Raw genomic sequence first — 16,475 nt, 5'->3', positions numbered from 1 at the left:
TTTTTTCTGCTGTTCTGACCTTTTATATCCCCTTTTCATAGATTAATGACTTGCATTTGCAGTATAATTTCTTCTTTCCTTTCAACTCAAGGCAACTTCCTGGCCTGCACTGTACTGGGCAAGTCTTGTCATCACAAGCCATAAGTTAGTTTCATTTGTGACACCAGAATCCACCACCTCAGTCCCACAATTTCGTTCACATCTATGTAACTTTACACAGTGAAGCACTCACACTGATCATATGCATAAATAAGACCTTAAAGTCCTGCAGATGCAAGTGAACGTCTGACCTGAAAACATTTTTCTATCAGAGAACTATCCCAATCATTACCATTTGATATCGCAGGAGCCTGCAAACAAGAAGACACGTGCTTAAAAACAGGTTCCCCTCCCTGTTTCTGATAGAAAGTTCAGCATTCAAGACATAAATTTTCCATTTTAAGCCAAATTCCAATGGGGATTTTTCTGATAAATAACAATTGGGGCCAGGCTACAAGTATTCCTCTAGCTGGGGCAATTCTCAGTCAGTTATTTCCACTGAAGAAGTGGGAAACAAAAATCTTTAACGTCTACCTTCTTTCATCAAATCCAGTTCAAAATATTTGAGAAGGGATGGGACCCAGACTGACAGCTGATGTAATAAGAACAACATGTTCATTTTAAATAAAGCAGTAATGCTAAACTTCAAATACTTTCTACTTTTGCTGCTTCAACAGATCCAGCACGCACAGAGTGAGTAAACTGCATGCTGTGCTATCTGTCCTTTAGCAGGACCAGGTAGGTGCAGGAGGAGGAGGAAGGAAAAGGAGGGAAAATCTTGACAAGAATATATATTAGAGCAATCAATAAAAAGGTAATCCCTGGAAAACCAGGAGTTTTAAAATAAGATGCATTTTTCTTGTAGTAATCCTAAAAACCTACAAGAGAATATTCAAGCAGTAAACCTGCCATAACTCATATTTAACCTTTAGTCATGTAGAACTACATATTAAATAGCTTAGCAACTGCATGCTGTGTAAGTGCGTTCAAATAACAGCAGATACAGAAAAAAGTAAAGCTACACCTCTTTTAACATGCATTACACAGCCAAGAACATCTGCCAGCTGACCCCATAATCCAATCGCCTGTTCAGAAGCAATCACAGCCTTAAATAAGAGCTGCACAACTTCGACATGCAATGCTCATTTTCTTTAAAAGATGTAGTAAAATGCAAGCAACTAACACTTAAACAATTGTCAAACACTTAGGGGCATAAAGTCCATGAAATATCATGCAGGAATATGTCATTATCTCAGTGTCTGTATAAATACATTAACTGTACTCAACTACATTTATGTTAAAAAGTTGTGTTTGAAAAAGACCAGAAAAACTGCACTACCATAATTGAACTGATTCTAGGAGGACAATCTTCTATAAAAAGGTTTAAGTGATTCAGTAATTATTTTCATCAGCCAAATAAGTTGCTTTGATTTGCAAACTGCCCTCCGCTCCAAAGCTGTAACTCTGCTGAAACACCAGCGTTGGCAGAGCCCTTCCATGGTGAGAAATGGTAAAAAGAAAACTGCTGGGCTGTTGTTTCACAATTATGTTCTCTGTACTTAAATTTATGCCAAAGGCGCTGGGGAGACGAAAAAGACGTACAAGGGGCCACCAAGAAGCCTAGAAAACAACTTTCACAAGAAGAGAGAGAAGAGATTATTTGGCTGAATGAGAAAAAACACAAACTGAGCATGGGTTTTAATTATATAATACTGGAAAATGGAGGATTCTACAAAGAAAAAGATTAAGCAAGAACAAGACCCAAGCTCAGGAGCAATAATTTCAAAGAGATAACTAAAAATAGTGGAGGAGATAATAAGGTAAATCTGCTGGCACCTACAGGAGTTTATTCTTGGTTCTCAGTTGTCTAAGTTCTTCATCAAAGCATAAAACACAATACAACATTGTCACCAGGAAAAGATAAGGAAAATCCTTGCACCAAGGTGACCTAGCTTTCTCATGTCTGATATCAAAGAACTGTACTGTACTGCAGGTATTTAAACCAGATTATATGATTATGCAAAAAATAATTAGGAAGTCATATATTAACATATACAGAATTCTGTAGCGTTTTGCTCTAGGCTTTAAACACTGTTCACATCAGAGGAAAAAGAAGACAATCCTTCCTACACTGGATTAAAGACATGTGTTCAGCTTAGCTAAACATCAGTGCAGCCAGCTAATTCAGTTTGCCATCTGGGCAAGGAATGTCTTCGTGCTGCAATGTGCCTAAGGAGTTCAGCACTTTTAAATCACTGCTGGAAGCCGAAGTCCAGTGGGTGCAGAGCAAGGCTCTGTTATTGCTCAAAGAAGTAGGAAGCACATGTGAAGCCAATGAAGAGAAACACACACACCTGTATATGTGTATGTACCTGCATGTATATATATATACATACATATACATGAAGCCTTATCTTCCTGGGAAAGAGGCAAAAAAGCACCAACTACCTTTATATTACCACCGGCTGTAATGCTTTGCAAGCACCATACAGCAATAAACCTTACAAAGACATAAATTCCCAATTTAGACAATTTCTTTCCTTCAATATCTTCCAAAAGGGTTTTGAAATTAGTACATTTAATGTGTGTGGGGATAGGCAACACTTTATAGAAAAGTTACCTTTCATCAGAAGTAGTCTGCTGTGTCTATGGGTAACAATCCTGGTACCTTTTCATTACATTTTCATTACAAAGGAGCTTATTGTTACCAAACAACTTATTGTGGGAATTCATTTTGCCTCTTTGGTGACCTCTCTGATCTATTAAGAAAAGCACTGAGGTATGAACAACACGCACTTTGTTGCAGTTTTATGTTTTCTTCTTGTTAGGCTACTGCCTATGAATTCCAAACAGTGATATGCAAAAGAAGAAACATTTAACAAGTTTCTCACACCAGTAAAAATAAACTGTGAGGAAAACGACATGAGTTGAGAATCAGGTCGTAGAAGTGGTGCTGCTTCCCAGGACAAAGCTGTGGTGGTGACTGCACAATAAACAACATGATCCAGCAGCTCTAGCACCTGTAAGCTGCTGCACAAATACATCTTTGCTGTTAAAAAGTCCTACACATACTATGCAACACATTTTTCATTTATGTATTTCCATACACTCTACAAATTACATATATATATGTATATCAAGTCCCTTTGGCATGACAGTTTCCATCCTATTAATTAATTTTCATAGTTGAATTGGAAAGCAGTAAAGAACAGGCTTAACTATATAGTGCTTCATCAGTGTTAATTAGCAACACAAAATAATCAGTATATGTAGGAAACTCTATTGGCTTTGTAGATATACATATAGCATTAAAAAGCATTGAAATAGATGCTGATTTTTCTTAAGAGTAGCAATTTAAAGACTATTTTCCTCTAATGGGACACTTCAATATTGAATATACAGAGATTAATGTTGAAGGGAACTTATGCTGTGTCGAAGGGAAAAATTGCTAAAAATAGCAGTGTATACTTAACAAATGCATGTTTCTGCAGCTACCATCGACTCAGAGAGAATTAAAGACTTTCAAAACATCCATGACATCTGAGCTCTCTGATATTTATATACCATCCAGGTGAGATTATTTGTCCAGAGCTGTGCTCTGGGAGATAAAAAATTGTTTTTACGTAAGAAATACAGTGTTTCAGGCCTGTTTCTGCTGTAACGTGAGCATCTTCCCCTCAATCCTCAAGAAGTTCTAAGATTGCCCATGAAACTCAAAACAAAGACCCCCGAGATTACTCCTATTTGTAATTGCAATACCAACCTAGTGATCCCAATTAAAACTGCAACAAGCACAGAGAGATTTCTGTTGGTGATTTCACACTCACCTGATTCTTGAGATCCAGCTTTGGGCAGGGGCGACCTCCATTGTAGGGCTTCTCCTTCAGCCATTTGGATCTGACTTTCATCCCTGTCCCACAGGAAGAGCTGCAGGGGCTCCAGCTGGACCAATCACTTAATTTGCAATCAAATGGGCAAGGAACCATGCAAGATTCTTCAAGGTAACCTACACCAAAGATTGAAGACAGAGGTTTTATAATCACTCCAACTCACGAACTCCGATCCTCTAATGTCTCTCTGCAATCTGTATAATCGACTTCAAATGAGGACTTTTAAAAGAGAAGAAGTTTGGCTGCCTGACAGCACTTTCCCAATGCAAAACTGTGATATTATTTGCAAAGAACAGCAGTGACTAAAACCAATGTCAATGGTAGCCCAATGATCACTAGGATGGCCATGATAAAATTGACTGATGTAAAGAATGCACACTGACAATAAGTATCCAATGCGAAGCAGGCAGTTGACACAGGCAGCAACCATCCACACTGTAAGAATCTGGACATCACACACTCTGGAGAACTAAGTGTATTACTGAATTTTGTGATCCTCTGAAGCACAAGTTCTGCATCTGGGTGGGATGTCTTCCTGGGAGAAGCAAAGGAAACATATGACCCCATCTTTCCTCTGGTAGTTCTCATACATCTCTGCAACTGCTTTGACCACTCTGTATTTCATAAGAGACGTACAAAAACTTTGCTTTCACCTTCTCCCACCTTAAAGTGCTTCCAGGATCACCTCTTCAAATCAGAATTCCGGATAGCTGCAGGTGCAGCACCTTACTGAATCAAAACCCAATAGGGTTTCTCAGGACAAAGCCAGGCTTCCTCTTCACACACCAGCCCCACAGTCACACAAGGGAGATTTTGTAAAGTACACTCAAAGGGTGCCTGAGCCCTCGGGGTCTCCAGGAATGCCTGGCCACAGCCCTTGGCCAACACGTGGACAAGCTCCAGCACATCCCTGCTCACTGTGCTATGTTCATTCTCAAGTTTCCATTACCTGGTTGACACGATTCTAAGCATTACTAGATTTAAACAAAAAAGAGATTTCATGTTCAGTCACAAAAGTTGGTGGCTGCTAGGATCAGCCCTTATTACAGAAGGCTTAAGTCCTCTGACAGCTCTGGTAATTAAAGTAATGGAAAGAAAAGAATTTCATCCCTACCGTATTTCTGACGTTACTCATTTTTATGTCCTTTCTGTTTGGTTCTCAGCCTCTAACCCTCCCTATGTAAGCCATATCTACAGAATACTAAATTAGCTGATTTAATTATGCTCTTAAGAAGGATTTCTCCACTCTCTATCAAGGTGACAGTCGCCACAGCAGGATAAAGCACAAAAATACGTAATAAATAAAAAAGGAGAAGCGGCTTCCCTCCAAAACCTCTGGACAAGAGCCCTGAACAGCCAGGAAACACCAAAGCTGAGGCAGGGAGATTAGTCGTGCCCAGCAGCCGGATTTACCGGCTCTGCTGCATCCAAACCTGTACTGACTCCAAGCCAGGACTGTGCTGCATCCTGAGCATCGATCCACAGCAGCAGCACGAGGATGCACTCCTCGTTTCACTGTGGAGAAACAGCTTTCAGACTTGGTTAGGCATCCCCCACCTAGAAAATATCCTCCATCTAGCAGCACAAGAAATACTGACATTGTTTTAGTAAACAGTGCCTTAAAAATTCCTGGAAACAACAGCAGTTCCCTCCTTCAGCGCAGTGATGCTCTGTTTCTTCTTTGGCTTCATGTGGCACTCTCCTCCCTCTGTCTCAGCACGGCCACCCCAGCAGTCTGACAGCTGCAATCATTTCCACCAGCAGCTCCTGCTGTAACTCTTTCCTAAAGCTGCCCAGCTGTCCTCGTGCAGCATGCGATGTTTCACTTTGCTCCTGCTTATCTCTGTGTGCTGCATTCCTTTTTCATCTGCACGTTCAGAATCACTGGCTTTACATATCTTGATTATTTCCTACCCAATCCATGGCAGTGATGATCACGTTCAGGATATTTCAACTTTGCATGCTTTGTGTTCTCATCTAGCTCAGATTACACCCATGCACGCACACAGAAAATATTTCCACAACAGACTCACTTTCTATCCAAAATGAAACTCCCAGCTTTCTCACTAATATTCTACTCAACCTGCTTAGGTTGTCACTCAAAGCGGTTCATAACACATTATGATAAGTAAAAGAAATTTCCTCATGATAGATTTATGAGCAACATTTCTTAGGCAGTTCTTCAAAGAGTTCTCTACCACCACCAGATGAAATATCACCTCTCCTTGTATGACAGCCTGGGTAATTAACTCTTAACAGAAACAAAGAAAGTGCCTTGTTTAAAAGGAGGGTTAGACAGAGAGGTTATCAGCTTATCAGCAAAGGCAAAATGGGATAAGCCTTCTGACAGTTCCAGACTTACCTCTACAATAAAAAGAAATAAAATAAAAAATAGGAAAGTAAGAAAGAGAAAGTTTTATAAACAAAAGTAAAGAAATCTGTTCCACTTCATTGTAGGGAAGTGCTGTGGGGATCCCTCAGCAAAACAAAGGTTTTCTAAAGACTTCCTGATGCTAAGAGACCAACCTACTGCATTTTGAATTTCCTCATCCACATATATAAATTAAATTAAATATAAATAAAAACAGCAAGCTAGTAGAGCAGTAAATTACCTTAATGTCCAAAAGAAACAGATGTTCCATATTAAATAATAGGTAAAAAAAAAAAAACAGAATATAACCTCTTTTCAAGACCTTCTCACAAACTGTCATTATATCTTCCATTAACAGCTTGAGGTTTATCCTATGCTGAGACGCCCATCATCAAAGGTTTCATTCAATAACAAAATTTTTTGCAAAAACATTTGTGTGATGAGTGCCCTCTGCACAGATATATCATCCCTTTATTGATACCCTGTTATGAGAAACTTGTAAATACTGCTGTACTCAGCTCATTCCCAGCCCTTCCAGTGCCCATGAGAATGGGATATTTGGTTTTCTCTGTAGGAGCATTGCAATGGCCTGGCAGTGTCAGGAGCTGAGAAGAGTTTGGTTCAGAAACAGAAAGTAAACCTCGACACAGCATTTCCAGCAAGCTTTTAGTGTTGGCATGGTGCGTAACAAATGAGATATATCATTAACACCAGCTGTTAATAGCAAATTCTACGTGCAGGCTATTACCAGTGGAAGGAACAATAAAACACAATTACAGATCAAAACAAAAAAAAATATTTCTGAATGTAAAGGAATATGAAAAGGGAAGAACATAAATGTGTTTCTGACTTACTGTCACTCAGCTTAGGGAGATTAACTCAACCCAAGCTCAAGATCAACCATGTTTTCTCAATGTCATCCTTAAACACCTCACTCATCCACTGCATTCCTTGTTCTCTTTTCTGTAGAACCTGGTACCAACACTTTTCGAGTTTCCAAGATCTTCTGCAGGAAAAGACACCATCCTTTCCCCAGCCCTGCCCAGCCTGTTTCTCACGTTCTCTATTCTCTTGAAGCTCCCTTTAATCTTTTTTACTCCTCAAAATCTCAAACACCATTGAATTGTAGTCCCGTTACTTTAGAGACAACAGTTGAGAACCTCTGCAGAGTCTGAACCAACAGCAGGCTGCTGTGTGTCACCGAGCTGGGGCTGCAGGCACAGGTGAGATGGAGACACAAACACCAATGCAAGGGATATTTATGTAAGCAATTGGAAATGAACTACTGGGAATAGTCCCGAATTGGCAGAAAAAACTGTACTGGATGATCAAATAAGCCTTTTTCATGTTTAAGTGCTATTGTTTTACTACTGAGACACTGCCAACGTAATAGGATGAACAAATGCATTTACCTAGGCTGCCAAACTCATTTTACTATTATTTATTCATTAAGAACAATGTTGCTCTACAAGCCACAAATGGAGTCTCATCCCATCCATAATAAACAAAGTGCCCACAGAATACACAGGATGTATTGGGAAGGCACAAGATGCAACAACAGCTATTACTCTCGTCTCACTTTTTTTCTGTGCAACCCAAAAGAGATGAAGCAAAAGAAGGCAGACGAATAAAGCAAAGATGATGGTTTGGTGGGTGTTGGAGGCCAAGGCTCAAACGTTTGGTGTAAAAACTATTATTCTTGTCTCATTTTTTTGCTGTGCAACCCAGAAGAGCTGAGGAGGTGGCTGAATGATGGTCTGGGGATGTCACACGGTTCAGGTGGAGGTGGTAAGAGACACAAAGTGATTGCACTGCAGAACTGAGAGGTGAGTTTTTGCAGTAGTACAGTTTCATTCCCTACATGAACAACACAGGTCACACTAGGCACAGCCAACAAGGGGCTGCAGCATCCTTCTGTCCCTGTCCACATTCACAACCAGATCCTGGTGGGGGAAAGCAGGCAATTAGGAGATTTACAAGCTAATGTGAGACACTGACATCCACCTGATTGTTGTACTTCCAAATGATAAATTTGCTGAGGGTGTAAGGTCTGTGCACAGCGTTAAACAAATGTGCCAAAAGGATTCCAAGAGGCTGACTGAAAAGTGTTTTGAAAATAAACAGCATTCCTCCAGCAGCTTTGGAAACAGATGCACTTCTAATTGAATTGGCTTTAAAGTCATTTGTATCCTCTCTAGCATATTTCATCATTTCAATTAACAAACTTCTAGCAGTACTACCCTTGTTAGTAAACCTTGAGGTACTTCATAAAATTCAAGGTCATTATCAAGAAAGGAACAATTCTGTGCATCACTGCTACTGCCACTGGGAATAACACAAGTGATTTCCCTTGGAGCCTCCAGGATAAAAGAGATCACCTTTCAGCAAACAAGGGAGAAGCAAAATGGACAGTGACACCGAAGAAATGTTTCTAATTACACAACAAAGGTAGAGGGGAAAAAGAGTTGATTCATTTTCCTATTAATATTTACCTTCATTTGGTAACTGGCTGTGAAGTATGTAGAGTAACACCGGTAAATCCATGCAGCACTGAAAGTCTAATAGCTAAGGACTTCATTAGTGAGACCTGGTGGACCATGGCACCCAGTGAGCCACATTCTGCTGCGCTGGTGCTCTGGGATCTCCTACAAAGCAACCTTGTGCTTTAAGTCAGGTGAAAACAGCTTTGAGAACAGACTGCAGTTAAGAGAATGGCTCTGCCAGCTGGGCATATCAGGCTGGGGCTGCTCCAGCAAGTCCCAGCAAATGTGAGCAGGGACTGCCGGCACGTCGGGAGCTACAAGAGGAGCTCTTTGTCCTAAGCAAGCCTGCTCCAAGTGCTTAAATCCTGCCTCAAGGGCAAACGTTATTAACAAATCTGGGAGTCTTAAAGTTTTTATCAACTTCAGTTGCATCTGAACAAGATGTAATATTGCCACAGAATAAATGTTTAATCTTTTCTTTTTCTCCTAGCATCCAAGGATTTGAGAGATTGTACACATTATTAGTTTGCTAGCCGGGGAAATTTAAGAGATAATCTAATGAATGCGTTCATTAAATGCACAACAAAAAAACAGCAAAAATAACTTTTACATCGAGAGTTTTGCAAAGCTTGAATAATGGACCATCTTAGTTAATTTATTCCCGCTTGCTCTTCTCAACAATAAGGCACATGCTCCCTTTATCTCATAGCAGACTGATTATAGATTCTAAATAGACCAGAGAGGACTTGTAAAACATGCTGGTAAGTTTAAGTCATCGTTATTGTTATTGAAATTCATCCAAAGGTTGGTTTTATTGTTCAATTTCACAGCCTCTATAAATCCTGACAAGACAGTCGGGTTGATGCTGACTTTGCATTATGATTCCTAATTTCCTTTGATTTTGCATTTCCTTAAAGAAATTGCAAGCTTACACCTTGTCTTAACTATCAACTGTAATAGTCGCTATATTTAGTCTGTTAACTATATAAGAAAATTTCCAATAATTAGCACAATCCTTGTAACAGATTGCAAAACAAACTGAGAACCCTTCCAGAGAAGAGAGATTCATCTGCTGCCTTCTGAGTGCAAATAAATAGGACCTCGCTGCGTACACTCACCTCGCAGGGGACTTCGGATGCATACAGGCAGAAATTCACTGCACAAACCTGGGCTCCAGATCTCAAAGCCAGTCATGGCAAAGATCCCTGCTCCCCCGCAGCAAAGGCAGACTGTCTGCTTGGAAGCCCCAATGTCTTAAGAAAGTCTTTACACAAATAAAACCCATGCGCTGGGATCAAGGGTATTAAGGGTAAAAGCTCAGATGCTCTTCAGCAATCTGTTCTGGCTGACTTTGGTCTTACTGTGGAGTTGAACAAGATGGTAACCAACAACTGTGTTTTCCTATATACTTTGCTCATCACCCTGCAACTGGGAAAATCATCTGCTCTGTCCAAGCAAAACTGCTTTTTTTCTCCCCAGTGTCTTTAGCCTCGGTATATTAGGAAAGAAACACATCCTATTATATTTTATTATTAACTATTTAGCATACATGGCTTTACAAGCTATTCAATTCATAGCAAAGCAGATATGGCAAAACAAACCTGAGACAACATTTACTTTTTATTATTATTATGAGAACTAGATAATATAACAAGGCTGTTTTTGAAGGCAATACACACATCTGCAATACATCATAAAGACAAAATTAAATTGTCCAAAGAACGTCAAATTCCCCTCTTTCTCATACATCTGACTTCTCTCAGAGGCCCAATTCCACAATAGCTGCAAAAATAAATGCACTTTGCAGAGTGCTCTGAAGAGCAATATAGACTTGGGTTATTTGGACCGAGTGGGAAGCATCTTCCAGAGCCAAGGGTCCAGCCCTGGGAGAAAGCTGCTGCCAAATGGCACCAAAACTATCTGCCCCCATCAGTAAAGCATACATGGCCCAAAGGTCAATGGTTTATAAGAAACTCAATTTCTGAGTTCAGGACCCTCCACGGAGAGCATCTTTCTGCCAGGTCCCAGACACACGATGTCAGGCATTGTCAACACAATATGCCACCTAATTTCAGCTGCCAAGTTACGAGCCCAAGACATGGGCAAGCCTCATTTAGGCAACTTAGTTCAGACAACTCTACATTTTACAGAATGGCAAATGCTGATGCATTTCTTGTATCCTGATAGTTAGCAAGAATTGAGCACTCTAATACTGCCACTATTTTGGACAGCACAAACCACCAGATGACTCTGCAGAAGGGAACACAGAGCAGTCAGAATAATCTGCAATAAATATTATCAAGGAGGCTCATGACTACATGACCAAAAGCTGACTTTTTTTTTTGTTGCATTTTTTTGTATTTTAATTCACAAACTTGAGAAGTATTACCGAGTATTACCATTACTCTGCTCCAGACCAGGTCATCTCACCCCTGAAAGGCACTGAGGAGCTCCTGAGCCCACACCAATCTGTGCAGCCTCCCTTCCCGCAGTCACAAGTGACACAGTGACCTCTCCAATCAATACATTTAAATCAATACACCGCCTTAATTCCTTCTTGTCTCATTGATGCTAACTGAGAAACCTAACTACATGCTTTAATCATACTTTTGATATTTTAAAAATGTCATTAAGCATTATCAGCCTTGGGGAAATCTGTAAGTGCTTTTCTGAAAGGCACGTAACTGCAGCAAGATCCAGCCCAGGCTCTCCTGGTGGAGTTCCTGATGGAGGCACTGGCTGCAATTCCTGCTACCAGATGTCACCTTGACACAGGGCAATGGACACAAAGACATCAGACCTTAAATAAAGATGTACTAAAAGAAACATCTGCTAGGAGCAGGGTTTTAAGAAAAGGAGGAGTCCTGCTTGTTTTTTACAGCTTAAGCACAGGGAGAACACAACTGACTCAGATGATGGAAAATGTTGAGATAGGAATAGGACATTTTCATGGATGTAAGCAGGCCCCAGCACAGAGTACTGATGTACTGAATTGCTTATAGATTTTTGTTTCAATTTTGCAGTGTGGCTCGGAGCACTCTAGTTGTGAACTTCAATCTCCCCTGCTAGAGCATTTCCTGGCCAATAAATTCAGACAGCAGCAGAAAGCAATGCGATCTTGAGAAGTACTGCAGTTGTTAATAAGCACTCATCTGCTACTGAATTCAAACAAAGTCCTAGATTTCACAGAGGGAACCTGTCCATAGTGAGGGTATCAGGAGCTTTGCAGACAAGCTCTTCATCATTTCATACACCACCCCCACCTTAACAACTCTGGAGGATAGATTTCGAAGTGTATCTCAGACCTAGTCATAAACTAAGGAAGGATAACCACTCAGTTACTCATCATTCACCACTTGGCCATATCCCCATTTAGTGCTACTCTTATTGCAAGCAGTGCACCAACTCATTCAGACACTCACCTATGTGCAATAAGTAGAATTCTAAGTTTTGTAGGACTTGATCCATACAGTCACAAACATACGAAGCTGCCTCTCAATATCATCAGGCATTAAACCTTTTAACACTTACTGGAAGCTTTACAAACCTACTTATCAGAATTCATAAACATAACCAGGTTAAAGAACACTGGGAAAAGAAACCTTGTAAGACACATGAACAATTCTGTTAATGTGTATGTCACTTCCCAGCTCAGTTGCACATCTTTCAAAGGGATCATGAAGCCCTCCTTTGAGCAGGAAAAGTAGAGTTTTTAACACTAGAGTAAGCTCACTAAGAGAATTTCACCATTCATGAAATGACTTCAGTGAAAAAAACAGTATTTCTTCATGCTTCCAGTGTAAGATATTAAATGGATACGCAAGGAGTGAAAACTGTTAATTCTTCTATAATAACATTTTACTAGAGCTTCGGTTTATAACAGGCTGTACTAGTGATAAATGTGTTACTAAGAATGAAGAGACAGACCACATTTCCAAAAGACACACTTTTTACAGACTAGTGTAGAAGTCAGTAGCAGGCTGCCCAGTGCCTTAACTTGCTATCAAAAGTGCCCAAAGCCTCTGATAGACTGTTTCCACACTGAGTTACTATTTCTACACCAAAAGTGTTCTCAATTCCCATGGAAGAGCTTTAATCAAGCTGTCAAAACTAGAAAAAGTGGCCCAACCTAATAATACAAACAAAAGGCAAGATCACAAGCAAGGCTGGGCAGAGGTGGACCAGGAAGATAAGGCTTACAATGCATCAGCTGCTCCACATTAATTGCTCGTGAGCACGCCCATACCCTCAAGGGTTATATCCCATCTGAACCTAACTAACAGCCCAGCATACAGCCTGCTAGTACCCTGAGAGCATGCAGCCTGGTTCACCCTGTAGCAAACACTAGGATTCCCAGCTATTTGAACTGCTCCCAACCAAACTTAGTATTTCAATGCAGAAACCCAGATCTGTAGTAGGTTAAAAAAAAAAAGAAAAAAAGAAAAATTTCTTCCTGTAGTCTGGTATTGCCATCTCTTCAAAGGGGTTGTTTTATGGAATGCAGAAACAAGAACAAAAGATGGGGAAAAAGAATAGCACATACCACTACAACCAAACATCAGCAGCATCTGCAGAGGATGTTGCTCAAAGAGCTCATTCTCTAAATATTTTCTCATAAGATGTGTGCTTGCTTTCTGTAAGACAAAGATCTGGAAGAATGCGCATTCCTATGTACTAGTGCCTCAGGGGAAGTCTTGCTTGAAATAAACTTCTTTGATAGACAATTTGCCCCATTCAGAAATAACAGATTTTGATGGGTTTTTTTTGGCCTTTGATTCTGTTGCCAGAAAACCATAAAGAACAGCTATGTCGAGCAGCTGTCTTCTGATCCTATTTCATTTGATAATTCTTTTAACATCCATGAAGTAAGAACTATGGCCAAATTTTCTTATGGTGAGTAGATTTTGAAAAGGAAAAAAAAAGGGAAGGAAGAGATAGGGGGAGAAGTACTGCTCATTGAGTACTGCAATGAGAACAGTAACTAAAAATCTTGCATACAGATTAGATATAGAGGGCAGGCCCTTTACAGCTCTGCTTCTACACCTACAGCTCCATCAGCAGCACAGCTGTAATTAAGAGTGTCATTTCACACATGAGGAAATGTGAGGAAATGGAGAAAGGTCCAGAGGTGTACCCAGATGGGATTTTGGGACTAAACTGAGATGCTATTTTCCTTTGAGACAGCAGACTCTCAAAGGTGATAACAGTTTTACGTCCTAAAGTGGAGACTGAAGACAGGATAGGACAAGGCTATTCGCAGAGGGCAATGCTATCCCTTCATTTGTGATACAAACCCAGCTTTCGTTCCCATGTCAGGGGACAGAATGGGCAGAAAACAAGGTGAACTTGAAGCTGAAACTTCTTCCTCCAGCAGTCTTCAAAAAGGTTTGTCCTGCTAAGTAATACAGTCATTTATTTATAATAGAAAAGCTGCAGAGAGAAGAGAGGCGCAAGAGCAATCTCAAAAAGAGCATGGCAATATTTCACCAAGGCCAAATGCCAAACAAAGGTGGTGTAGCACAGTCTGAGCACTGAGCCCACGTATCATAAGCAGCTGATGGTATCAAAACTACCTACTGCTCCCATACTTTATGGAGGAGGCACCCCAAGGCTGCCAAGCTTAAAGCCCAGAACTGGAAAAGAACAGGCAGGCAGGACTGCCAATTTTGCTTGTGAAAGAATGAGGGAGTCAAACACAAGGGCTCATTTGTAGATGTTTGTTGGATGCTGTTTATGGCAGTACAGAAATCTAGTGCTGCAACCAGTAGATTCAGGCATTAATGGTCGGTGATTAAAAAATGCAATTTCAATATGCAATTCTATTCAGGCTAAAAATAAAATTAAATGCTTCTTTACAAAAGTAGGTGAAATATCTGGTCAGAAAAGTTTCTATTTCTGAAGCATTTCAAAAACAAAATCAGGGATTTCTGCAACATTTTCATTCTTCAAGATGAAATTCACCGCATATGAAAAAGAATTCTGAATGCAGCAAGTGCCAGAATAGGTATGCTTTCAAAAACAAACGGGTCTTTACTCAAAGTAGCTTTCCCAACTTTGGTTTTCCATAATTGTTATCTCACAGAAAAGATAAGTGTGCTATCAGTCCAGGATATTAGGTCACATTTCTTTTATCTGTCAGGCTCTGCTTATAGTTTTCTGAACTAAACAAATATCATTTTGCAGAAAGATTAGTGAAGGCCAGCGATCAAAAGGGTCTCATTTTCTCCTAAAATAACTCATTTAATTCAGATGCTTTTAGCTTTTCATCCAGAAACAAAATCATTTTGCTAAATCTGGAATTACAGTACCCTGAACTGAAGGTTTCATGTAAGCAAGAAGATGAAAGACAGAGGGTCAGTCAGCACAGGGCCCACTCGTGCAGCGTTTCAGAACGGGTCCCCGCGATGGATCCCTGGTAGGTCATGCTGTGTCCATCAACCTGGTGGCCAGTATTTGGAAGTAAGGGAGTACAAACCCCAGAGGAATGCCCTGGGTAAAGGCACAGCTCTACTGTGGACTGACCTTTTAGAAAATCAGACTTCGTGAGACTCAACACTATCTGGTTTTCAGCAACAGGAGTTAAAATTCCTGATCCGTGACCTTTGAATATTGTCCTAAATCTCTCAGCATCAGGGACACAGCTGGCCAGGGCAGAAGAATTGCTGTCACTACTGGCAAGTGCTGTCTGCTGTGCCTCAGGCAGAGAGCACTCCTCCAGCAGCAACAAATGAAAGCTTTCAACTTCTCTTTTTGCAAACACTTGCTCCAGGAGCAATGTTTTACAAGAGAAAAAAACAAAGCAAAAAAATGCTTTGCAAATGAGGATCACCCATCCCAGGTCCCCACAGGAAGAGAACTGACATTCTCAGGGGGTGACCTTGTCGGCAGCTTTCCTAGCAGCATTGTCCCATGGACCTGCTGGGAAGCAACCGAGGGGCATCTCCCCATGAGTAGAAACGTCCAGGAACTGTCTCAGCAAACTACAATCCTCTTTGATTTCTCCAGAGGCAACTAAACCATGTAAGGAAACGTCTGACTACTGAGAGCAAGGAGGACATTTTACTACTGAGAGTAAGGAGGACTATTATTCAAAAATTTAGAGATAATTAAAGCTTTTTGTGTGTTGAAGCCCACTGCTCGATGATTTAAAGCGAGGATCTGTTTGTCTGTTGTGTCTTTCTTCCAGGCTCCCGTTGTTGTTAGCAAAGCAAAATTTGAATAGCATAGGCGCATTTCATAAATTCCAGCTTTCCATAAATTCCCCATCAGATCAAAAGAGAAACCGCCGTGCAGCAGCACAGAGATCTCCAGCCTTTGATTTGGAACAGATGAGGCACCCTACGTTCCTCCGCCAAGATTTAAAAACCAAAAAAAAAAAACAAAAAACCAAACCAAAAAAACAGAACAAAAAAAACCCAAACAAACAAACAAAAAAAAAATGCGAAACAGAAACATCACCAACAAAAACCCATTGGCACAGCACACAAAAAAGAGAGGCCAAGGAGTCGCATGAAATAATTTGAAACAAAGGAGGTAGAAATGCACAACCAATGTAAGGACAGATTGAAAGAAGCAGATGAGCTGCAATTAGCAGGACAAATTCACATCCAAAGAGGATGCTCCGAATGCCAACCAGCAAACAGCAACTCTGTGGAGTGGTAAGCTGAAAACAAGATAATCTATTTTTCTGAT

At 40.4% G+C, this 16,475-nt stretch overlaps 1 protein-coding gene across 1 annotated transcript in view; it reads right to left on the bottom strand.

The window, feature by feature from the left end:
* LOC104911857 (thrombospondin type-1 domain-containing protein 7B-like) overlaps positions 1 to 16,475 on the bottom strand; it is an 89,484-nt gene that overhangs the window by 2,435 nt on the left and 70,574 nt on the right. The window contains exon 8 of the mRNA XM_031554324.1: positions 3,867 to 4,045. Within this exon, the coding sequence (XP_031410184.1) occupies positions 3,867 to 4,045 (179 nt within the window). The remainder of the gene's footprint in view (positions 1 to 3,866; positions 4,046 to 16,475) is intronic.

The sequence above is a fragment of the Meleagris gallopavo genome, chromosome 7 (genome assembly GCF_000146605.3).
Source record: "Meleagris gallopavo isolate NT-WF06-2002-E0010 breed Aviagen turkey brand Nicholas breeding stock chromosome 7, Turkey_5.1, whole genome shotgun sequence".
Taxonomy (NCBI): Eukaryota; Metazoa; Chordata; class Aves; order Galliformes; family Phasianidae; genus Meleagris; species Meleagris gallopavo.
This window is presented reverse-complemented; position numbering and strand designations above follow the sequence as displayed.